Source organism: Nipponia nippon, unplaced genomic scaffold (assembly GCF_047370975.1).
Source record: "Nipponia nippon isolate SJK-2023a ecotype South Korea unplaced genomic scaffold, ASM4737097v1 scaffold_3, whole genome shotgun sequence".
In the NCBI taxonomy this organism is placed as follows: domain Eukaryota; kingdom Metazoa; phylum Chordata; class Aves; order Pelecaniformes; family Threskiornithidae; genus Nipponia; species Nipponia nippon.
This window is the reverse complement of record NW_028262347.1, coordinates 33,364,100-33,389,005: the sequence shown is the minus strand read 5'-3', so window position 1 is coordinate 33,389,005 and position 24,906 is coordinate 33,364,100. Positions and strand designations below refer to the sequence as shown.

At 44.3% G+C, this 24,906-nt stretch overlaps 1 protein-coding gene across 5 annotated transcripts in view; it reads left to right on the top strand.

The window, feature by feature from the left end:
• Window positions 1-22,650, top strand: part of PRICKLE1 (prickle planar cell polarity protein 1) — a 65,830-nt gene extending 43,180 nt beyond the window's left edge. For 2 of the 5 annotated variants that reach the window (XM_087767535.1, XM_087767537.1), the window contains exons 2-8: window positions 12,997-13,176; window positions 15,423-15,536; window positions 16,356-16,493; window positions 16,987-17,190; window positions 17,777-17,963; window positions 18,104-18,967; window positions 20,392-22,650. In XM_087767535.1, coding sequence (XP_087623661.1) covers window positions 13,045-13,176; window positions 15,423-15,536; window positions 16,356-16,493; window positions 16,987-17,190; window positions 17,777-17,963; window positions 18,104-18,967; window positions 20,392-21,248 — 2,496 coding nt within the window. In that variant the 5' untranslated portion in view covers window positions 12,997-13,044 and the 3' untranslated portion in view covers window positions 21,249-22,650. Of the gene's footprint in view, window positions 1-6,996; window positions 7,084-7,306; window positions 7,445-7,561; window positions 7,616-12,996; window positions 13,177-15,422; window positions 15,537-16,355; window positions 16,494-16,986; window positions 17,191-17,776; window positions 17,964-18,103; window positions 18,968-20,391 lie in introns of those variants that run through there. The other 3 variants (XM_087767539.1, XM_087767536.1, XM_087767538.1) reach the window with 3 other exon arrangements.
• The last annotated feature ends 2,256 nt before the right edge of the window (window positions 22,651-24,906 follow it).

Sequence of the window (24,906 nt, the reverse complement as noted above, 5' to 3'; positions counted from 1 at the left end):
CACATCTTATTTGGTCATACACAGTTAGATTAATGTTAGTAAGGTGTACTAAGGGCAAAAGCCCCTTCACATTGATTTTTACTTCGCCAGGCGTGTAAACAGGGGGTGGTTTGGTGCCCATTTTGAGGTAATGGGTTACATTACAGCACTTCCATTGGGAAACAAGACAGTGCGAATTTTTTTTAGCAAGATGCCAGCTTATGAAGATTTGTAACTCATTCAAGAAAGACGTGGGAGTGAGGGGGGAAACCTTCATGGCTTTCATAGAAGGAATGTCACTTAGATGGAGGACTTTCTCTTATTCCTCTCTTTTTTTCTTCCTTTTTTTTTTTTTTTCCCCAGGGTGGGGGAGAATAAGAAGGGGAAGGAGGAGATTTGAGTATAATTTCTGTTTTAAGGCAGCGACAACTTAAAGCATGGAAACTTATTGTAAAGCTATGCCTTAGTGTCTGGAGTCAGGGTGTCATTTGGATGCTGCCTAGTCCATGACAAGCCTTCTTAAGCATGAAGAAAAAGAAACCTTTATCAAAATCAAGAAAGCTACAGTAACAGTAGTGGCAGAGGACATGAACTGGACAGATACGGAAGGGCAATGAACATCTGTTGGGGTAGAAGCCTACCTGGCTTTTTGAGACAGTCTTTTGTTTGCTGAGCAAGAAGTGAGAGGACTGTTCCCAGGCTTACCTGGCTGGGATAATTATTTAGCAGTTGATCTTTGTAGGCAGAAGACTGAAACACTTATCTTTTTTTGGTGATGCCTTTTGATAGAGTTTCGTGGCCTTCAGTCTTGACAGCTCATCAGTCTGGTAGTCTCTCTCTCTTGCAACTGCTGTACTAAAGAAAGCTAATAAAGTTGTAATGCATCTTGTTATCCATCTGACGTTTTTTACGTCCTCCTTGCATCACTGTCTGCCTTGCGGATGGCCTGTGAGATTAATTTGGTAAAATAAACTAATAGTTAATCTAAACATTGATCTCTCCCCTGTATTTGTAGTGTGCTCTGAGTATGGCTTATGGAAAATGGCAACATAGTGCTCTGCTGGTTACCTGTTTCAGTCCCTGCCAGATTTCTCTCCCCCTGCTGATTTTAAGCAAGAGGAGGTTACCACAAACCTTTGCAAATCTCATCTTTGGCTTAAAACTGGGTTTTGTTTTCTCTGGATATAATGCCGCAGCAGTAGTGGTAATCCTCCATGTCAAACTTTGCCTTCACTTAAACTCAGTCACCTGTTGTGTTTTGGGTTTTTTTTGTTCCCCCCCCCCCCTAAGTTCAGGCTGTTGGAAAGCATCTCCAGCGACAGGGCAGACTGAGAGTAACCGGAGCATTACTTATGCAACAAAACTGTACTCATGAAGGGTTTGAAATTTGTTTTTAAATATTAATTCAAATATTTGTTTAAATATTAGTTTAAATATTTGTTTCTTTACGTGGATGCCCTGCTCCTGGGGTGAGTGTCCCTTCGTGTGTGTGTGTTGGTCACAGCGGAAGAGCCATACAAAGTTTGCACCATTTCCTTTTTTAATCTAAATCAATTTCCAAGCAAATTTAGATAAATTGCGAGGAGTTCTTCAGAGGCAAGGCCTGAGAACGGAGCTTGACACAGATAAGAGTGACATCATTCATCATCCACACAGGCTTTGGCACAATACTTAGCTGAAAAGTCCCTCAATAAGCAAACAGCGCATTAGCACCGGCTCTGCAATGCCTTCCTTGTTGCATAATGGTGTTTGTGCTGGGGTGTTATTAAAAGCCCAGGCAGCGATTCCAGCCTGCGTCAGCCTCTGCTACCGGCAAAGCGTTGCGGGCACATGTTGTTGCAACGCGCTTTGTTGTGCCTTGTGCAGCCTGGGAAACGGGGCGCTCATTAACCAAGGGTGTCGATGTGGGTAGGAGAGCCCCGCTCGCACCCGTCAGCTGGTGGTTGCGGCGGTGTTGTGGGCACCCGGGCGGTTGCCCCTGCCCTGTGTGACTGTGGGCTGTGCAGAGCCAATTACGATAAAATCAAGGTTGCTGTCTTTAGAAAAGCCTGTGGGGTTAAGAGTTTCCAGATATGGCAACAGACCTGTTGGTTCAGGAGCAAGTCCTAGCCCGATCCAACAAGGAAGGGCATTTTAATGAAACTTTAATTCTTTGCTGCTGAAGCATAGGATTGTGGTTTTAAAAGGTGTGTTGGTCTTCAACTCTGAGAGCATTAAGAAAAGAAAATAAAATAAGCCTCTCTTAGACATGCATTCTCAACACGCAGTAGCTGATGCCGGCCAGTCCTCAGGCCAGTGGTAGCTGGGGCAGCTCTCCATAGCAAGCTGTTCAGGTGCTGTTTCCCTCCTTGATGTCTGGTTTCTGGATGCCTCAGCAGCTCTCTGTGCCATTGTTTGGCAAGTGAAAATACAAACGAGCATTTCTTTTTTTTTTTTTTTTTTATTTGTCTAGTGCCACTTGATTGTCTCCTGATTAACATCTATCTGATGTTAATATTTCCATTGGATGTTTTCGCTTACTTTCCAAAGTTGTTTGGGGCACTGTTGTCTTTTCCTTATTTTTTTTAGTTGTTGCATTTCATATGCACGCTTCCTTTTAATCCCCATATTTCCCCCTCTCTGTTGCATATCATCTCTTGTCTTTTACCTGCCTGTCTCCTAAGGAGCTGGTTTTCTCTGTATTTTTAAATGTTACTTAAAAAATAGCAAAGATTCAGACTCTGGAGCCATCGGTACTCACGAGGTGCTGCCTCTGTGCCCTTTCTTTGCAGTCTCAAAAAAGAAAATATAGGAAGACACCAGTCAGCGACCCAGTTGAGAAGCCCTGAGGCACCAGTAGCAGCACCCATCTGCCTCTTGTAGCTTGTACTCCCAGCAGCACGTGATGGTCTGTTGTTGGTGCCAAACTGCCCCGTTTGGGTGGGCAGGAGGAAACGGTGCTGGACAGGGGAGAGCACAAGGAGGTTTCACCCACGGCTGTAGGCGTGGAGTGGCACAAAGAGGGCTGGCCTTGCTCTGGTGGCCCGTTAGGGTCCTCCAAAGCTTCAGCTTTGCTTCAAGGGCATCCACTGTGTCAGGTGTCTTCTAATGATCATATATAGTAGTAAAATTATGAAAACTGTTCCCACCTACAAAGGCATACTTCCACACTCATGTTCTTAACCTGTGAGAGGAGGCCTAGGGCCAGGTTTGACAAGACGTTCAAGTATCTAGAGATGCAGGTGGGTGTCCACATGGGTTTCTGAACACACCAAGGCGAGCATAGTTAAATTTCACTTGAGTTTGAGCGTCATGCAAAGTGATCTTGGAGATCAGGCCGTTGATGCACCAGCTGAGCAAGACCCTCTTGCCCTTGTGTTTGCAAGGCCCACAACTCCCAATTTTCCCAGAAGGGAGAGAGAGTGAGGCTGACAACTGAGCCTGCAGCTCCACAACAGTCCAGCCTCATAGGAGCTGGTCCTCGTTTTTCCTTATCCCAACACTGGCCAGTCCAGGGAACTAAACCAGCATTTTTTAACTGGGTTGGGTTTTCCCGTAGATCAGCTCAGACCCTGGTGGAACCGCATCCCTTACTCTGGCCTCTTCGCTCCCTGGGGGCACAGACCTGGGGCCACTGAAGGTGGAAAGGACCTTGGTGCTGTAAACACTTTGTAGAGCTCCCTGCACTGTAGCCTGCAGGCAGGACCATACATGGTCGAGTTGCAATCCCTAAAATTCCTGAAGGGCATACCCGCCTACGTCAAGTGTGGGCTTTGATTTGTGCGTAACCCCTTGGGGGGCAGTTGTAACTCCTGCTCTGTCAGAAATGTGCAAAACCTTTCTTGGTTTGTTTCGTTTCAAAACATGAAACTTGATGTATTTTGAATAGTTTTCTTATTCACTTCTCTGAAAGAATTATTACTCACAGATTTTTTTTTTTGTTCTAGCTTCCATTCACCTTACTGCATACTTTCACCTTTCATAGCTGACTTGCAACTTTTTATTTTAAATGAACAGGTGAGATGATGCTTAATTAAAACTCTTGGAGTGGAGGTGGTGATCATTAAAGAGTGATGATGTAGAGGGTGAACTCCTCTGTTTATCCACAGAACTAATCGGGCTTGAGAGGTGGGTGTTATGCCACTGTCCTACTCGGAGAAGCCGCCTCTGAAGCACGAGAGGTTAATTCATTCTCTGCTCCTTGGTCTCTCTTCTGTGACTGCCAACAAAGGTAGCAATTACAGTGTTATCTCGGGGGATGTTCCCTGATGTGGATAATTGCAGAACTGGGAAACCACACTGATACAGAATTTCTTACAGGCCAGAGAACACCCCTGGCCTGGTCAGTAGTAAAAGTTGTTACCTAGACTAAATTTGTGCTAATACCTTAGGGCAAGAGGTTCCATATCAATTACAAGTCCCTTGAACCATCCGGTTGTTTGAAGGATCAGCTCTACCCAGCCGCAGTCAAGAATGTGGAACATGCCTTAAAGGGCAAGTCAGTTAGTGCCTGTCTTTTTTTAGCTTCTTTTTTTTTTTTGGCAACTTCTGTAGCATAGTTTATGCTTCAGATAACAAGTATGCGTGCTGTCGTATTTGTTGTGTAAAAATAAAAAAAAAAAAAAATCATAGCAACACATTTGTTCTTGTGAAAGCAGCCTGAATCAAAAGAGATAGCTAAGGAATGACTTTCACAATTTGCAAATGCCTAGGGGGAGTTATGATAGCTGGTTCTTTAGCCTAACATTCAAGGGTATGATACGATCCAGGATCCAGTGTTTGAGCACTGAAACACAGAAATCAGAGATTTAAAAAAAAAAAAGTTGTTTAAAATAATTGACTAATTGAAACAATTTAACAAGGGCTGTAGTGGATTTAACAGGAGTTACTGTGGGTTTTTCATTGCTGGAACTTTTAAATCAAAATCAAATGTTTTGTTCATGCAGACAGTAATTTTAGGAAAATCTTACGACCACAAGAGTTCAGGCTAGAAGATCGCAATGGTTGTTTTTGGCCTGATAATCTTTAAGTGCCTTGCCCAGAACAATATAGTAGTTTCTCTGCTCGAGCCAGAGAAGTCCAGGAAAAGAGAGTAGTGCAGCCAACTGTCTCTGTAACGCCCTCAAACACTTCAGTATCAGCGAAAGCGTTAGCAAGATTGGGGACAGTTTGACTGCCCAGTAAAGTAAATGAATGTCTCTTCTTTGGCTTCGGTAGGCTCTAGGTCAGGAAACTTTGCAAACTTATCTGCAGCCATTGAGCTGGTTGTGTTGCAGAAGTCCCCAAATGAGATTCTCCTTTTTGCAATGTGCTGTGCAGACACGGCGAGCCCTCGCTGCGGGGAACTACTAAGAAAAGGTCAGGCACCCCTGGAAAAGGAGTAGACAATATATGCAAATTGTTGGTATTTAATTCAGTCGTGTAGTGGGGAAGAATAAACGTTATTCCTGACATTTCCATTTTTGATTAATGATGAATGGAGTTGGCAGATGTTCAGCTGGCCACCAGATGGGGTCTGCTCAGTCCAACAAACGGAATAGAAAACAGTCTGGGTCTTGTAAAGCCAGCACTGACAAAAGCTCTGACACAATCTCTGGTTCATCCAAGTGATACGCCAACTTTGACCTCAAAACAGCTTAGCAGTTTAAGAATGGAGGTAGTACAACCAGCGAAACTGCTTATGGAAGTGAAATGGGGTGTGGAAGGACGGGAGCTGGTTTATTTGCAGGAGTTTCAGCAGGTTTTTTCCGCTGGAGGAGCCACAGGCCGCAGCTTTGGTTTCATGGGGCTGGATCCGTGCGGGACCTCCCTCATCCACCTGCGGTTACCAGTATACCTGTACGGTCTCTGGCCACGGCTCATGGCGGGGTCTGTCTGTGATGGGGTGGGCTGCTTTTAACGTCGTTAACCCAGGATAGGCTTTGCGACGTGAGGTCAGGTAGCCCATATTGGTCCCGACCCATCAGCCCGCCTTTCTGTCTGCCTGCCTCTGGTGGTGGTTAATCAGCACACGGGGCGGGGGGGGGGGGGCTCTTCCCGGCCCGCCTTGAGGCTGGCGTGTGCCCGGAGGGATGGGGATTGGGATGGGGACAGGGATGGAGACAGGGATGCTTCTCTGAGCGCCTCTGCCCGCGGCAGCCGCCGCGCCTGTACCCGCCAGGGCCGCCTCCCCTCAGCACCCTGCGGGCAAAGTCATTCAAATTTCGAAGAAGTGAATTTAAATTCATGCAAATCCAGTTCCTGGGGGAAGCGATAAGTGTCTGCGAAGTGCCCCGTCGCCGTCCGGCACGGCGGGACCGGGCCGATAAGGCGGGACCGGGGGGGGGACCGGCCCGCCGCTGCCCCTCGCAGCGAGGGGGGGGGTGCCGCTTTGACCCCGAGATGCAGCGCGAATAAATTCCCTTTGATAATGACTTCCCAAGGGGGACAAAGAGCGGGAGGGAAGAGGAAAGAGGAAATTTGACCGCGGTGTTCACGGTTACATTCACGGTGCCGGAGGGGAAGCTGCCCGCCAGCCTTTGAAGCCAAACCCCCGCCTCTCGGGGCTTTCCGTGCCCACGCTGGCGGGGGGGAGCGAGGGCTGGCAGTTGTTTGTCCGGGGGCATTCGGAAAATGGGACTTTTCTGTGCATAAGCTGGGGCTCGGACGCCTCTTTCTCGCTTGGGATGTGCTAAGGGAGGCAGGGATGGACATCTGCTCGCTGTCGTCCTCCGCTTCGGATTGATTTTTGGTTTTATTATTTATACACGGCGATCTAGAACAAATGTTTTCCCGTCCTTATCCGAGCCCTCGATTTCTCCGTGCGCTTCGGGGCGGCGGGGGCCGGGCCGGGTCAGCCCGGAGCACGGCGGAGGGTAGGTGGGGTGGGAAATCTATTTCGGGCGTAAACACGAACAAAAGCGTTGTCGCTAAACCACATTGTCCGTCGTGTCCTGAGCGGAGAAGTTTATCGCTTCTGCCAAGGTTTGGTCGCCGGGCAGAGAGGCGGCGGGGCCGGCGACCCTTCCTGCCTCGGGGTCGGTGGCAGGAGCGGCTCCCGCCTTCTCCCCCTCCCCGCCGTGGGCAGCGCTCTGAAGGGAAGATCCCCGGTGGGAGAAATTCCTCCCGCTGCCGGACGGAGGCGGGGTGAGGGGCGCTGGGGCCGCACTCCTGCCCCGGCGGGGGATGCCGGGGTCGGGGGGAGCCCCCCGGGAGGCGGTGCCGGCGTGGGGTGCGTTTGGGGAGGAGCGCTCGGGAGCTGCCCCCTCCCTGGCTTGCAGCCCCGGCGGAGGGTGGGGGGGGTCCGGGGGGGCGGCGCAGGTAGCGCTCCCGGCAGGCGGGACGGGGAGGGGGAGCGGCGGCACCGCCCGGCCGGGGCAGGGCCGGGGCAGGGCTGGAGAGTCCCCCCCGCCGCCCCTTTCCTCGGCGGGGCCGCGCCTGGCGCCGGCCGCTGCTCCGGACCCGCCTGGGGAGGGAGCCGCGCCGCGCTGCGCTGCGCCGGCCCGGGGTGAGGAGCGCGGCGGGGGGCTGCGGCCGCCGGGGCCGGGCTGCTGCTCGCTGCGGCCCCGGGGCAGCGGGGAGGGGGCTGGGGGTCGGGTCTGCGGCGGGCATCGCCTCTCCTGCGCCTCCTCGCCCGGCTCCGCCAGCAGCGTTGCCACTGTTTCGGTGCGGTAAAGAGGTAATTTGCGGTGCGTTGTGTCCGCTCTCCCCTGCGGCTCGTCCGCCGGAGAGGCTGGGTGGGGGCCGGAGCCCTGGGGCAGCCGGCCCCGGAGCGGGGGGACCCGGGGGGCCTCGGACCCACCGTAAGGTCCTTGAAACTTGGGCAGGGCGGGAAAAACCCCACCTGCCCTTCAGAGAGCTCTGCCTGCTGAAGAGCATCGTCCCGGCTCCTCCGGGATGAGCGCATATGGCTCAGCGTGTCTGTCAGAAGAAAGCGGGCTATGCGCGGAATTTTGTTTTTACAACTCCGGTCTTGTGACTTATTGAACACTTTCTTGAAGTGTTTTCTCTGGAAACTTGTCTCAAATGAGGGCTGTGAGCCCTAACAAAGAAGGGTGTTGTTCGGGAGCCAACAGGTGACGGGGTGAAACCTGAGTATATGTGTACATTGGAGTAAAGTCTGGCTGCTGTTTAAAATAGAATTTAAAAAATCAATGGGAGACTGTAAAAGGCAAGATTTCTTTCTTTCTAAATCTGTACACCCTCTTAAGGAGGGGGGGGAAAGCATCCATGAGAATACCGCTTCTTCGGCTAGAGGTTTGGTTCTTGCCTAACTGCAGCGTGCGCCTGTATTTCCATCAGTGCTACACAGCGCCAAGCATAATACATCCAAATCAGATGTGTTGGCGTGGGGCGATGCTTTGTCACGGGGCTTCCTCCTTTTGTTAACGCAGGTAGCCTGTCCTTGCAGCACGGCTCGTCGAAAGAAAATACCCTGAGAAGGATCATCCGACTTCCAGTTGGAAAAAGAGATCTTTGCGCTAGGATGCTAGAGGAGGAAAGCAGTTAACTCTTCTGTCGGTCTGTGTGCGCTGGTTAACGAAAGGGAAAAACGTTCTTACTTCTAGGGTCCACCTAAAGGTCTGTTGAATGAACAAGTGTACAGGCTTTGTTGCTTCCCCCACTGCTCGGGGTAGTTCATGACTCAAAGGACCCAACAGCAGCAGAAGTCGCTGTGTGCTGGTGCTGATACAATTTCTGCTCGTCAACTCTGGACCCAGATTTCCCAAGTACAGAGCTCTAGAGCTGTCTATAAATACGTTACTTGTACTGTAGCTAGGGAACGGGACTTTCTGATCATTCGCGTAATACATATTGGAAATAGTCTTTAAATTATTAATAGGTATTTTATGGTGGTTTGTTGCTGCTGTATTACACCCTTCCTCTTCTAATGTAGTTATCATGCACCAGGGATTAAATAAGCAGGTGAATGGGCTGGCCATGCTAATCTTAACTCGTTGAGCCTTCATTGTGAATGGATGCATGCGATATGCATCTTGTATCCCCTATAGCCTTGTTAACAAGCCTTCTAACAAAAAAGTTGTTAAACAATTTGCCCTGCAGGACAGAGTAAAACAGCAGGGGATGGGCAAGGAGATGTTTGTCTAACTGTGCTCACAAATCATGACCTCTTCTATCTGGTCAGGGGTGAACATAATCAGTGAGCTGGAAATCCTAGCACGGGGATAACTTTCATATGGGGTTCAGCAACAGCTTTGCTCCAAGTTTTATATCCTAACATTTTGTGTACCAATACGTTTGTAATTAGGAGTGTAGTTTGCCTTCACTTCTAAGAACTTTGTCATAATATGGTCGTTTTAATACATCAGTGGAAAAAAATGTATCAGTTGCTTTCCTTTTTAAATCAAATTTAGCTGTTCAGTTCAATTATGTTATTCATAGTTGTCAAGCTGCCAGTGAAATACACCTCCTTGTAGGCTATGAAGCTTTTTTTGAGAGGTAGTATTTGAACAGAGCTGAAACCTCAAAATGTTCCACAGACTTCAAGAAAGCGAAACAAAACATCCTTGCTGTGTTTTGTAGATGTCATGGCAGGAGTAGAAAGACCACTTTTCTACTCATCCTTCGGAAAGCATTTATTTTTTCAGCTGTTGTTTATATTCATTTGAATCCTCCTTAGGATGTAATCATTTTAAACAGATCACTTTGAAGGATGAGTGTGGCTGGGGGGCGGGGAGGAAGAACCCTGTAGTTTTAAAATGCAAACCAAATTACACTTGAGCAGGAGAGGAAGGAGAAACTCCTAAACAAGCAGTTGCTAAAACAGTTCTGCAGATAGCCTGCTGTTAAGCTGGGCTGGTTTAGAAACCTCACTCTCAGCAGCACCACGATATTTGTGACATGGCTGTATTGATAGATGGTGTAGTCAGTCATTTTATACCCGGTTTAGCATTAGCTCTATGGTAGAGCTTTTCTTTTAAAGTGAATGCTGTCCTTTGAGTAATCTCGGTTCATTGAGATTTATGAACCTCACTTTAAACGCTTCCAGTTGCCTTATCTGGGGAGGAGCACCCTGACTGCAAAGTTGCATTTTACAGTTGGAGGTGAGGTGTATTTTTCCTTTATTCTCTACCAGCCATACTTTCAACCTGCCTGGTATCGCTGGGAAAATGGGCCTGTGGGTCTGTGGTTTTCTCTTGTTGGAGCTGGAGTGCCTGCTGTCTGAAATGCATGGGTCAAAGGCGGCCCAGGCAGGCTCAGTCCCTGTGGAAAAGCAGCTTGGTCTCTCTCGTACCAACGCCTTGTCTTCCTCTGGAATTAAGAAGTGCTCCTGCACTTACCTACCTTTGCTGTACTTGAAATCCCAACATAACCCGGCGCTCCTTTTTGCCACGTAGAAGTAGCATGTATCCTTAGTGTTCAAAAACCCTCAGAAAAGTTAACAAGCCTGCATACATTCAGATTTTGTTTTGTTTCCTTGTCTTTCAAGAGAAGAAGGTAAGTCAGAGAAGTTAATCTTTGTTCTTACGGAGAGGGGTTTTTGAACAAACAATATGAAGCAATTACTGAATTACCTGTGCGCTCGCGAGCGTTGGGTGTTGTGTGAGCGGGCCGGGGTGCACCCCGCTCCAGTGCCTGGGGACTGGCAGAGCTGAACCTGTCTCTCTGCCTAAATTGCATTTCAGATCTGCTTCCTGTGGTGCGGTTGAGGTCGGGCTGCCTAATGAAATGTTGGGAAAGATGTTTCATCTAGTGACTCCTTTTATTCCTGGATTATTGGGCAGGAGTCAGTTCTTGAAAAGTGACAGTCTGACAAACGAGTTCTGGTGATGCAATGCCATAAGAATTGGAAATACCAGCTCAGGCGTCAGCGAGTGGCACGTTATTGTAAACCAGATATCTACCTCATTCTGAAGGGAAATTGTAAAACAGTTCATCTGCTGCTAAGATCATCTTGGAAGGACTTGTGCTTCTCCATGATACTCATAGTGATTTTATACTTCAGAGTTATTTAGGTATAGATGATGCAGGACACGAGCTGCCAACCTGAGCATCCCCATTCGTCTGCAACAGTGAGCACTGTTGCCTTTTTTGCTAGCAGTGATTTCTTAACTGCATCTCAGTATTCCTCCATCCCTCCTGCCTTGCCCCCCAGTGTTACACAAACAATAACAAAAACCATACCTGATGATTGACTTCACTTCTACTAGTATGTGGAGAGGGGAAACAGTTTTGTATCACTTGTCTTATCATCTGTTTCTGAAGGAAATTAATTCAGGGGATCTAGTATGTACCAGGGTGTCTGTATTTTAAATAGACAGGATTAAGCTTTTAGGACTGAGTTTGATTTTACTCGCCTTCCTTGACAGAGGTTGTAATATGGTGATGCTAAGCTCAGATGCTGTTTTGCTAACCTTCACTTATTCAGCTAGAGTAAGATTTCAGAAATTTGCCTGACAAGCCTTGTGGAAATAGCCTGTTCTCAAAGGGGAGGTTGGCAGGTTTGCTTGCCCCGTCAAATACTAAATGAATCTTTTATTACAGTGCAGCTATGCAGCGTAACAGAAGCGTGTTGGCATCTTAGCAGTGTACCAAAAATAGAGCATATGTTTTCGAACCAGATGGAGTAAACTTAACAAACAAATTAAATTTTTTGAGCCCTAGCCCAGTGGAAGAGTTAAGTAATCCCATCTCTTTTTATTGCGTGTGGGAATGTATAGACTTATTGAAAATGGGGGTAGATAGACTATGTAATACCGAATATCGTCATTTCTCCAAGTTTGTAGCTTTGGGTGCACGTGGCCACTTTTTATGAAGCAGGTTTGGGTTTACGTACTGAATCAACAGAGCCTGGCACTAACCAGTGCCTCATGCTTGAAGAAGGAGAAACTCCTGTTGAGTAATTAGCAGAACACTTGGGTACGCAGTTTTAAATCTTTCTTCCACCTGTGATCTAGCAGCAACTTGTTTTCTTTAATATGGTGGTGATGAGACTGGAACTGCAATGTGGGACCCACCAGAAGTTTTTTAGATTGCTCTCCCCTTTAGACCCACCAGCAAGGGTATATGTCAAGGAGATTAAAATTTTCTACAGCTCACATTTAGCACTGACAAAATTGCATCTGTGTTTAGATGAACAGGTGAAAGAATTGCCTAAAACGGGGAAGGCACAGCTCATGTGTCATGTTGTACTGTAAAAGCAAGCTTGTTTCTTACCCCAGTGGTCAGGATGTCTGTCATGGTGGGATACATCCTCTCTGCTTTTGGTAACCTGTACTTCCATGAAATTCCTGGTCTGATTTTCCTAAGAACTCCTGCTAGAATTAATGTAAGATATTTATCTTAATAAGCTTTTTACTGCAGAATGCTACAGATGTTGGTGAGAGCCTTCTTTGCCAGTTGTGACTCAAAATGATCCCACTGATATTAAGTGAATCAACAGAAGCATCTCCCTGTAGGGTTTTAAATTAACAGAACGATTATGATGCATTTTACAGAGCCTAATCTGGCATAATTGGATTTCAGATATTTAACTGGACCAACGCCCTTCCGCTCTGATACAGCTAAAACAAAGTCCTCCTTCTCAGAGGAATCCAGCAGATGCTCACTGCTCTGTGCCTCCCTTCTGAAAAACAGGGTGCTACTTGCACAACCATCTTTCCTCAACAATTTCTTTAGTTTTTGACAAGCAGTTGTCATGTCTTTTGTGTTACTAGATGGGTGGTAGTAATGACTTCAGGAACAGCTCCTGTCATTCCTTTTGTTAATATCTGCTCAATGGGGTTTTCCTAGATAGACCTCCACATAACCTGTGATGTGAAACAAGCAGAACTATAAAAGATGAAAAGTGATAATATTGAAATACTTGTTGGTTGCCAAACGTGGTAGTGTGTGTCTAGTTTTCTTTTTCTTGAGTAGTTTTATTTTTGTAACTCTTCTAAGCACTTTTGAATTGCTTGTAGCAAGTTGTAATGATGCTTCATTCATTTATTGTTCTGGGCAACACAAGGAATACTAAACTGTTGAAAGATCATTTATGCTGATAATTAGTCGTTGCATGTTCAAATTTATTAAAGCTCTGTTAATCTCTTCCTCCAGATCAATTGCTTGATGAGCTGCAGCTGAAATATTTAACGCTTCACACTTATGCCATCGGAGATGGAGCCCAAAGCTAACAATCTCGTTTTCGGGTGTCAGCGAAGCTCAACATCTGACGATGACTCTGGCTGTGCCTTGGAAGAATATGCCTGGGTCCCCCCAGGCCTCCGACCAGAGCAGGTACCAACACTGCTTCTGCATTTTTAAAATAAGCCTTGTAGGGACTGTCTAAGGGAGTTATACCCTGCCTTTACAAGTCTAATTAAATTCTTATAATATTATAAAACTTAAATTTGTCTAAAACACTTCTTGTTTTGTTTCCTATTCCAATGAGGCTGTGTTTAGGCAGCTTAAAATCCTCACCACTGAGGAGTTTTATGTTCCAAAAAAACCTTCCCAGTCAAGATTTTTCAATAAATGTGTGCTGCAGAGGTATGTACTGTTGAGTCTAAAAGCAGCGTAGAAATTTGCTTTCTCTTTGAAATAAGTTATTAGTTTAAATTAAAGCTCATGGCATACCTCATGGCATTGTGCTACTTGGCCAGTACTTTGCTGCACTTGTACAATTCTGTACATAATTAGGCATTTGACATCTAGAACACGTATGTTACTACAGTGCACATAAACGAAAGCGTTCTGTCACTGTGACAGGTAGTAATGTATTTTATGCTTGTTTAAATAGTTGTATGCCTGCCATTTGTTCATGCCAGGATTTCTGTTGTATGGTCTCTGGAGCTGACACTCATGGGTTGGTTGGGCTGTTCCTTCCCCTCTCCCCTTTCTTCTTTATCTTTTATAACATCACGGTAATGGAAATAAAAGTGAAATTATTGATGAGCAAGTTGAGATCAAAATGAACCTCTCATAGTATTCATTTACTGGATGATATTGCAACTGTGCTGAAGGTGGGTACTCAGTAATATCCAGTGTTAAATGGGTGGAGTGGCTTTGTGATGTTTGTTAATGGAGGCAGAGCAACCCTCCTTCAGCTGGCAAGCTAATACAGTCCATAGTTATAAAGGCGCAGCAGACGTTTCCTTTTTGCTATGGGGAGATTTTCTCAATCATGAAAAAAGTAAAAAGTCAGCAGGAATGGCAAGTAATAAGCTATTTTTAAGGCAACTCAAATTTTTATCACTTACTTAAGCATATGTAAGAATACTGATGAATCGGACCTTAAGGCGAACAGCAAGCTAACGTTCTGCCAGAACAATTAAATGCCATAAAATACCCTCATAATCCAGCTAGCTCAAACTCAGAAAAGATTTTTTTCTAAGAAGAATTACTTATTTTGAGAATGGTGCAATAAACTTGAGAAAAGGGCATGAGGTATCTTTAAAGCTTCACTTTGTACTGCACGTTGTTATCTTTTCCTACAGCTTCTCGAAATACAGTCAGTAGTAAGTGGGCTTACAGTAGACTTCTGGTGTTTAAATTTTGGTTAAATGAAGGCCAAATCATGTTTCGTACAACCTTTCCCTTGCTTCCTGAGTCAAGTGACTGATTACTGCTTCTTTTTCATCTGTCTTGCACAGTAATAAGCTGTTGACCTGAGCATTATTTAAATCTGGATGGCAAGTAATATTTTTGCCAATCGTCGGCTCTTATTTACAGCCCCAGGTCTCATGACAAGCTGGAAACAGCATAGGAAAAACAATAAATCTGTAGCTGTTCCACAAAAATATTTTTTACCATTGGGCTTTGTCATAGTGTTCATTACAGCTTTCCTGTCATAATTTTCTTCTGAGAAAAAAAAAAAAAAAGTGAAGATTGATAGATGTGTACACATAATATTGATTTCTTTATCAAAAACGTGCAGCCTGTGAAAATTTCATAGTTAATTTGCATCTGATTGAAATGTGGCTGGATCCAGCCTCCTCCCAAGGGAAGGATGTTTCCACCTTCTTACCAGAGCCCACATGGAAGCAATGAAAGCTGATGCTTTGGGTGAACCTGATCAGCAGGAGACTACAAAACAGCTTTTGTCTCAACAATGTGTAAAATGCAGAGAACAAATTAAATTTGTTTATATAGTGGCTGTTTTCTGGAAAGCTTCATGCCTTGTGTGGTAAATTGCAGAGGGAAACTTGGAATTTCCACGGGGTTGTTGACCAGCCCTGAAGGGGGTGGGAATAATGAGAACATTAAATGTGCATAATTTATGATACCCCCCTAATTGTCACTGCAAATTGCATTCCAGAAAAGCAATTCAGCAGCTGGGTGCTAGTTTTATCAGAGACAATTCAGGTTTGCTGAGCTGGTTCATCGGGGTCTCGTATTTTCAGCACAAACCCTGTCACAGGTCTAATGTAGCGTAACCTTCTTCCTCGTAAATGAGACCTGAGATAAAACAGTAGCTGAAGGATGCTTGCGGCGCTTGGGTGATGCATGTCCCTCCGTCTGAACTCTGTCTTTCTCCTGGTCAGGTCCAGCTGTATTTTGCCTGCTTGCCAGAGGAGAAGGTCCCTTATGTTAACAGCCCTGGAGAGAAACACCGAATTAAACAACTTCTCTATCAGCTGCCACCCCACGATAACGAGGTAAATACAGAATTTAGGATGCACTGTCAGGGCTTCGGTCTCCCAGGTGGTTTTTACGTGGAGAATTACCTACCTGTGTATTTATTACAAGCCTGCCCCGTGGCCTGCAGTGGCTTCTGACCTATAAAGCAGCACGGTGTGCACACGGAGTCCATTGTTTAGCTGTCCAGTTGGCTTGTGTGCAGATAAGAGCTGTCTGGAAGGACACTGCCTTTGCTTGTTAGGGAGGCTGGTGTCACTGCAATAAACTTAACACAAGTTGGTTTTATAGTGTTTGCAGCCACCCACCAATTACCAGGAACCTACAAATTCCTGGAATTGCATTGTAGCACAGAAAAAGGATGCTTTGTGATAGTAAAAGGTTTGCATCTCAGATATGCAGTGTAATTTGGAGTAGAAGTGGAAATAACAAACAAGCTCTTTGTAAGGAAAGGGGGCGGGGGTGTCAATACTTAAGATCTTGTGTATACTGCAATACTTAGTTGCGGGCAATTAACCATAAATCTAAAGGACAATGTTATGGCTGATTTAGGTTCATTTCATTATTTTAGGATACAAGCAGGTTTTGGTTTGGCTTTTTAATATCTTGTTTCTTGCCTAGACAACTTCTTAGTTTAGTATGGTGGGGTTTTTTTCCCTGTAATGCATACAAAATCTCTCTCTGTACTACTTAAGAAGGTAGAGAAGACAAGTTGGAAAAGTTTAATGATGATTGCCAGCACACCTGATTAATTTCTTGCATACGTGCACTTACTTAACTAATCTGTTACTTTAAAAGCTCAGTAACTAGAATGAGTTCTCCTGTGTTTTCACTGGAAGGTGAGATACTGCCAGTCTTTAAGTGAAGAAGAAAAAAAGGAACTGCAGATGTTCAGTTCTCAGCGCAAAAAGGAGGCACTCGGCCGAGGCACTATTAAGCTACTCTCAAGAGCAGTGATGCATGCGGTTTGTGAACAGGTAATACTACTGGTGCCACAAGCCAACTAGCGGGCTGAATAATGTAAAAGTACAGTATCTGAATATTATGTGTAAGCTTATCTCTGTCTAAGTCAGAACACCAAAAACAAAAAAAAGAGCATTTTTGAAACTGCATGTAAATGGAAAGAAGGTAATGCGTGCTTAAGCAAAACACAACCTTTGATACTGGGAAGGAGTTGAATCTTTGATACATTTCCTACTCAAAAAACCCTGTTGCTGATCCACACTAAAGTAATGACAAATGAAGAACAGGCATATGCTTAAAAATGTTATTATATATAAAATAAACTTCTATTCGCAAAAGGTTTGTTGATGCACAGCTTGTCTAGACCAAAATTAAGAATTTTTTTTTTCCTTGTCAGAATTTTGGAATAAAACCTGCATATTGGGTTTAGTGTTTTAACTTAGTTTAAATGCTAGAAGCTAGTAGTTTGGGATGGGAAGTGTGTTCATTTTCTGGTGTTCTTCCTAGTGTGGTACAAAAGTAAATGGCGGTGAAGTTGCAGTTTTTGCCTCGAGAGCTGGGCCTGGTGTGTGCTGGCATCCCTCGTGTTTTGTGTGCTTCACGTGTAATGAGCTGCTGGTTGACCTTATCTACTTCTACCAAGATGGAAAAATTCACTGTGGCAGACACCACGCTGAACTTCTCAAACCTCGATGTTCAGCCTGCGATGAGGTAAATACTTCACATTTTACAGCCAATCTACGCTCCTCTTGTTCAGTTAACAAACTGCATCACTTGGGCAATTACTAACTTCAGATGCATTCATTTAAGAAGTCAGAACTCTGCTGCACAGGTGTGTTTGAAGGCTGAGGGGTGTTTCATTTCTTGTCAAATTGGCAACATGATGGTATTTAGAAAGTACATACCTGTTTGTATTTAGAATTGAATCTTGTAGACTGAATTAGAAAAAGGATCTGTACAAATATTCCAAAATATCATCCTGCTAGCAGCTTCTTTAATGGTTTTGTTCTTATGTTCTTGGTTTTGGGTTGGGGTTTTTTGGGGGTTTTTTTGTGGCTGTTTTTTTTTTTTCTCTTTAAAAACTACGGTCTTTTTTTGTTTTGTTTTTTGTTATAGAGAAGGTCAGAATGCCACAGTAGCTATGGGAGATTGTTGTTTCTACCTTTGTACTCAAAAGGCAGCTAAAGAAAAATAAATTTAGCGTGCGAACTGCACAATTAGGATCTTTTGCATGCTCTAACTCCCAAGGTGAGGTTTTGGCCACTTAACTAAAAGTTTACTTTTTATCTCTGAAAAGATCATTTTTGCTGATGAGTGTACAGAAGCTGAAGGTCGCCACTGGCACATGAAGCACTTCTGTTGCCTCGAGTGTGAAACAATCCTGGGTGGACAGAGATACATCATGAAGGATGGGCGACCATTCTGCTGTAACTGTTTTGAATCTCTCTATGCGGAATACTGCGAGACCTGCGGGGAGCACATTGGTAAGTATGTCCTTTTTAAGCATTAAACTTACAAATTAAGGGAAAGCCAATTTATGAAGTTATTTCACATTCCAGAACTGTGGATTGTGCAAGTGTTTTTTTTAAAGAAACCCAAAGCATTGCTTTTTCTCCCTTTCCAGGTGTTGACCATGCTCAGATGACCTATGATGGACAGCACTGGCATGCCACAGAGACTTGCTTTTCTTGTGCTCAGTGCAAGACTTCTTTGCTTGGCTGCCCTTTCCTTCCAAAGCAAGGGCAGATTTACTGTTCAAAAACCTGCAGCTTGGGAGAGGATGTTCATGCCTCCGACTCTTCTGATTCTGCGTTTCAGTCTGCTCGATCCAGAGATTCCAGGAGGAGTGTCCGCATGGGAAAAAGCAGCCGGTCAGCCGACCAGTGCCGCCAGTCTCTCCTCCTGTCGCCGGCCCTCAATTACAAATTTCCTGGCCTTTCAGGCAATGCCGATGATACTCTTTCTCGTAAGCTGGATGATTTAAGCCTTTCAAGGGAAGAGGCAAGCTTTGTTAATGAAGACTTCTGGAAAGGAAGAGTAGAGCAAGAAATGCCTGAAGACCCTGAAGAATGGGCTGAACATGAAGACTACATGACTCAACTTCTTCTGAAGTTTGGTGATAAAAGCCTCTTCCAGCAGCCCGCTGAAGTAGACATTAGATCAAGCGAACACTGGATTTCTGATAGCATGGTCAAGAGCAAGTTGGACTTGAAAAAAAATAATCCAAGCCTAGCAAGTAAGAAGTATCAATCAGACATGTACTGGGCCCAGTCACAAGATGGCTTGGGTGACTCTGCCTATGGCAGCCACCCAGGCCCTGCCAGCAGCAGGAAAATCCAGGAGCTAGACATGGAACACGGGGCGTCAGGATACAAACATGACCAAACACCATGGTACGGAGGTTCACTTGAATGTTTGTCTGACCTGAAACAGCAAGAACAAAGTGTTCGAGACTCAATGGATTCTTTGGCTTTGTCTAACATCACAGGTAATGGGGGAAAAAAATGAATGGTTTTGATGGAGAGGTCAACCAAAGCGTGTTGGGGTATTTTGAACTAAGACTTTTCGTATTTGTGACTTCTAAAAAGCTTTAGTAGCAAGAGATGCGTGTAAAGTAGGCAATAGCTTTTATTGAGCACATATTCTTCCACAAGATACATTTCTGCTACTTAAAGTCTATTTAAATTCTTCTTCTTTCCTTTTGAATTCTCTTTCCTTTGCTTATAACAAAAAAATCTATAATGTTAAACAGAGTAAGAATGGTCTTGAACTAGGCATTGATATATACAAACCACCACTTTAAGCAAGTGAAGGTTTATTTTTTTCCATACCTTAAGTACAAGAAGTTGCATTATATACTAGAGTAATATTAAAGATAATCTGCAAAACACTTTAGGTAATTTCCTGATTTTCTTGTAAAAATATGTAGAAAATCTGAAAGGATGGTAACCTTCTTAGCCTTAGGAAATGAGGTTTATGAGATTATCTTTCTCCATTGACTAAAGAGAAACTGATAATCCACTTTTGTGAACGTCCTTGTCAAACGTGATTGAAATTAGCCAAAGGGATAAAAGTCAGATATGCAAGGGTCTGTGTGTGCATGTGCGTGTGTGTTAACCTTCCTTTCCCGTTTCCCTACAAAAAAAAACAAACCTGAGAGTTAGGTATGAGACCCCCATTTTAAAAATTGTCCTATCCTCTTCTCCGTTCCTTTCCTTCTGTAATGTGAATTAGCGTAGCTACTCGTGTCACTGAGGACTGACCACATGCTGCATTGTCCAGGCAGTAATGAAGGAACTGACGGGGGAGCTTGGTTCAAGGGGCACGGGAGGAGGAGGAACTGGAGGTATTGCACCTGGGAACGTCACAGGGCAGGCGACACTGTTGTTGTGGGATTGAAGGGTTATTGGACACAGACCTAGAGTAAACCAGGCCAACTTACTGCTGATGATTTTTGGAGGGCAAGGATCCTTCTTTGCAAGGCAGTAAGCCTGGCCTTCCTGTAGAAACAGCTGGAATATTGAATTTAGTGATACCAGAAACATGAGATATTTTAGCCTTAAAAATGGCAAGCACTGACTGTAGAATAATTTTAAGTAATCCTTTTTTTCTTAGAGGCTTAGCTGTATGGGTGTTAGACCTGTTTAAATATTTTAAATGTATTAAACTTCTTCCGCTCTAGATGTCCTGATGTTAGCTAATTCTTTGGTAATCAGAGCTAATACTTAAGTGTTTTGAATCAAAACCAAGCTTATTCTTCTATGAAGCTAGTTCTTTTGGTAGTAGTTCCAAAAAACACTAATAAGGTCTGCTGTACTGAAAAGAAATGTTTAATATTTATTTTGTTATCATACTTGTCTCTTCAATAGTCCTCTCATTTTCCTTCTCCTCCTTTCTCCACTCCCACCACAGGGGCTTCAATGGATGGAGAAGGCAAGCCACGGCCATCTCTCTATTCTTTGCAAACTTTCCAAGAACTGGAGGTCGAGGACTGTGAGAAAATGAGCAACATGGGAACTCTGAATTCTTCAATGCTCCACCGGAGCACAGAGTCCTTGAAGAGTCTGAGCTCAGAGTTGTGTCAGGAAAAGGTCTTACCAGAGGAGAAGCCAGTGCATATGCCTGTACTGAGAAGATCTAAATCCCAGTCTAGACCACAGCAAGTGAAGTTTTCAGATGATGTTATTGATAATGGCAGTTACGAGAATGTTGAAATACGTCAGCCTCCAATGAGTGAAAGGACTCGTAGGCGTGTTTACCATTTTGAAGAGCGTGGAAATCGGCCTTCTCATCATCGTAGAAGAAGTAGGAAGTCTCGTTCAGATAATGCACTTAACTTGGCCACAGAAAGAAGATGTTCTCCAAGAGAGAGATTTCGTTATTACTCCCCTCAGGATCATGAAAAATTCATTCAAAATAGAAGCTCACGTGAGATTCGGGCATATATTCAAAATGCAGAGCTGTATGGACAATATGCCCATACTAGGTCTGATTATGCACTGCGGAATCAGGTGGTTGATAAATTTTTTGGATTGTATGGTGAGGAAGATGACTCCTGGTGTTCAACTTCATCCTCATCATCCGATTCTGAAGAGGAAGGATATTTTCTAGGACAGCCAATTCCACAGCCACGATCACTGAGATATCCGTACTATACAGATGACCTTTCTGGTCCAACTACTGCATTATCGAGTTCTCAGTTTGGACAAAGGACAACCAAATCAAAGAAGAAGAGGGGACACAAAGGAAAAAATTGCATCATTTCTTAATTTGCTTTTAACAGTTGGGAAGACCAGTCAACTCTGTAGCTACAGTTTGAACCACATCTTTTTATATTAATAATTGTACTTAGGCAAGTTGCTAAGGTTCTTAATGCTTTGCCAGTGTAAATGATAACCCTGCCAGAGTTTACATTGTACAAGTAACGTTCAGAAATGTCACCACGCCAAATGATGATCTGCTCAGATATTGCTAGGTTTACATGTTATGTTGCAGCTGTCAAAATAGTGTTACTGCAGTTCTTGATACAGACCTTTTGTAGACATTTTATTTATGCTCGCTATTCACCTATGTTGAATTATCTGAGAGAGGGGACTCAACAAAGATCAATAAATAAAATTGTCAGTCCTGTGCTGTAGCTATACCCACACAGGGTGATCTTTGACTTTTTCCTCTTACTGCCAAGAAAATAAGGCTCTATACTGCACCCTTTCTTCATTGATAAAGCTCATTCTTCCTCCTTCACGTTTCCTTACAAAAACTGGAATTTTTTTTCTATTTGTGAAAGTGCTCCTTTTCCAGAGAGTCCACTAATAAGGAGGCAAAAATCGGAATGTGGAAACTGAAGCGCTTGAGGCCTTGATGCATCCTAAAGCAGCAGTAAATGGTTTATACGTTTAATTTTCATGTTCTTCCCTCCACGATTTTTTTTAAGAATTCCATCCCTCTGTAAGGGTTTTCTGTGTGCCTGTGTAAAGGAAGATGTTAATTCAGCTGCTGGAATTGGACTTAGCTGCCAATGAGCGGTGATGGTTTTTACGCTGTGTCCCCCGCCCCCCAGCAGTGAGAGAGGTGCAACTGCTGGAGTCCTTCGCTCAGGCATGTAACCCCATTTCAGTCAATGAATCTACTTACGCAACAAATACTTTCGTAAGGGCTTAAGGGATTAGGCTCCAGAATTGTGTCTTTTCAAATGCGTTATCCAGGTTTTAAAATGTATTAGCTGCAATTCTAAATCAAAAAACATTGATATTTATAATGTAGTATTTCATAGGCTTAAATGTATTCATAATTTAACAGTGCAAATACTAATGTACATATTGTACAGTTAAAATTTTAAAAGCTGAATATTTTTATATCCCTGAATTCGAAGAAGTTTGTTACAATATCAGACTAGATTTGTTAGGGGTTTAACAGCAGCATTATGGATGAAATATTGCTTGTATTTTAGTCAGGGGTTTTAAGTTGAAAAATATTGAAAAATGTTTAGTGCAAAACAGCTTGATTTTGTCTACTAGGTATTAAAAGCTCTGTATGCATGGTGGGGCTATGTAAATACTCTCTAAACTATGGCCCTCTTAATCTTGCAAGTGTTATTTATGGGTCAAGCAAAATGTAAACTATATAAATGTAAAAACCACACAAGCCTGGAATATATCAGTACAACAAATATGCAACTCCTGTGGATGTGGATTTTTTTTTTTTTTTAATTATTGTTCTCCTCCTTTCCCAAAAGTAGTTTCTGAAGCTCGCCTCCATAAGGGAAGAGAGATGCTGGGTGGTTCTAGAAGGCAAGCTGGCAAAAATCGATAAAGTAGCAGGTAATCTCAAAAGTTGCCTCAAACTCATATGTGAAGCAGGAGCTATTTTAAGTTATAATAAACTTAGAATCATAGAATCATTAAGGTTGGAAAAGACCCTTAAGATCATAGAGTCCAACCATTAACCTAGCACTGCCAAGTCCACCACTAAACCATGTCCCTAGGCTCCACATCTACACATCTTTTAAATACCTCCAGGGATGGAGACTCAACCACTTCCCTGGGCAGCCTGTGCCAGTGCCTGACTACCCTTTTGGTGAAAAAGTTTTTCCCAATATCCAACCTAAACTTTCCCTGGCACAGCTTGAGGCCATTTTTTCTTGTCCTATTGCTTGTTACTTGGGAGAAGAGACCGACCCCCACCTCGCTGCAACCTCCTTTCAGGTAGTTGTAGAGAGCAATAAGGTCTCCCCTCAGCCTCCTCTTCTCCAGACTAAACAACCCCAGCTCCCTCAGCTGCTCCTTATTCCACTATTCATTTTAAATAAAGGGCAGAAAGTTGTTAGCTGAATTAACAGTGACATCCACCACCAATTAAGATGGTAAATGCTAAAGCCGTTGGCTTTCTGACTACCTGAAGAAAGGTAGTTAATGAAATAACAGATGCTTCTTACCAAAAAAGCCTGGCGAATTGAACTAAGCTTGCCCTTCTTGAGGATACAGAAGTTTGGAAATAAAAGCAGCTAGAAGTAAGGGAGGGAATGGACACATGAGTATTGGCTTACACCGAAGAAAATGAAGCTATTGCTAAGGCTAAATCAAACTAGCAGTTACTTGCTTGTATTTTCCAGGGTAAAATAAACAACAGATCCTTTACTCCCAGCGGTGGTATTCACCATATAAGTCATCTCTCTAGTACAAACAAGTCTTGTGTACACGTAAAGCTGATCAAAGTAATACTGTGCTACATCGCATGGGCCAATGGGCGGCTCGTGGGATGCTTCCAGCTGGCGGGCTGCTGTGGTGGCTCGGGCAGCATTTGCTTTCCTAACAGCTGTTGTGCTGAAGTCTGTTACAACAACCAGACTGCCAGGGCTTACAGGACTTGAGGAGAGACGCTGACTTGTTAATACTTTCCCCAGGATGGCCAATGATTGGGACCTTGCATTCTTACCTGCATTTCCAAATAGAGGGAAGCAGGATCCTCAGAAACGAAATGCTGTGCCCTTTTTGGAGCAAGTAACTGTCTCACGGAGCGATGTCTCCAGCAGTACTTCTGATCTTACACCATCTTCTGAGATACAGCATATGCACGCTCCCAAAGTGCTATGTCTTACAGAGTATTAGATGATAAAAGTTCTCCATAGATTGTTAGTTGCTTCTTAATACTTACTTCTTGGAAAAAAACCAACCCAGCTATTCAAAGTGTGTCATTTACAAACTACCTCCAGAGTTAACTTTCACATTACCTCCCTCTAAACCTCAAAATGAATGAGCTGAAAGATGTCTCTCTTCCCCATGCCCTTACACAAAACCCAAGGGTGACCTTGGGGCCAACGGTGTCATTGCTGGGGCACTGTGAACTCTCTGCTCCTGCAAGGGCTCTGGGTACTTCAAAATGTGTGATGTAAACCATGACAATTCCCCCCTCCCACCACCGCTGTTTATATTGCTATTTTTCAGCTGGCAGCTTTGGCAGTGGATAGCGGCCTTTCCTTGTCCTCAGTTTTACTCAGAAAAAATGGAGAGGCACGTTTGGCTGTGCAAGGGGGTAATAAACCTCCCGTGCGCAGTGCTGCTCTCCCTCTACGCAGCAGCAGTTCTCCAGGCAGGAGCCGGACCTGTTTTCCTTCCAGACCAGGCTCAGCCACGGGAGGAACGGTTGCGCAGCACCGTGCCCAGGGGAGCAGTGCTCCAGGGTTGGTGCCTTCCAGTGGTTAAGCAGCTTGTTCAGAGCCAGTTTAGATACCTCTGCTCTGAGGCACTACATCTCCCTCACCTTCACTGGGCTGCAGGACCAGACATAATTAAGAGCATTAGAAAACATTCAGAAAGCTTTGCTTTGCTGAGGAAGGGACTGCTAAGAGACATTCACGTCAGGAAGACTAACAGGTACTTGTAACCACGCTTAATGAAAGCGGGGCTAACATTTTTATCCAGTTTAAAA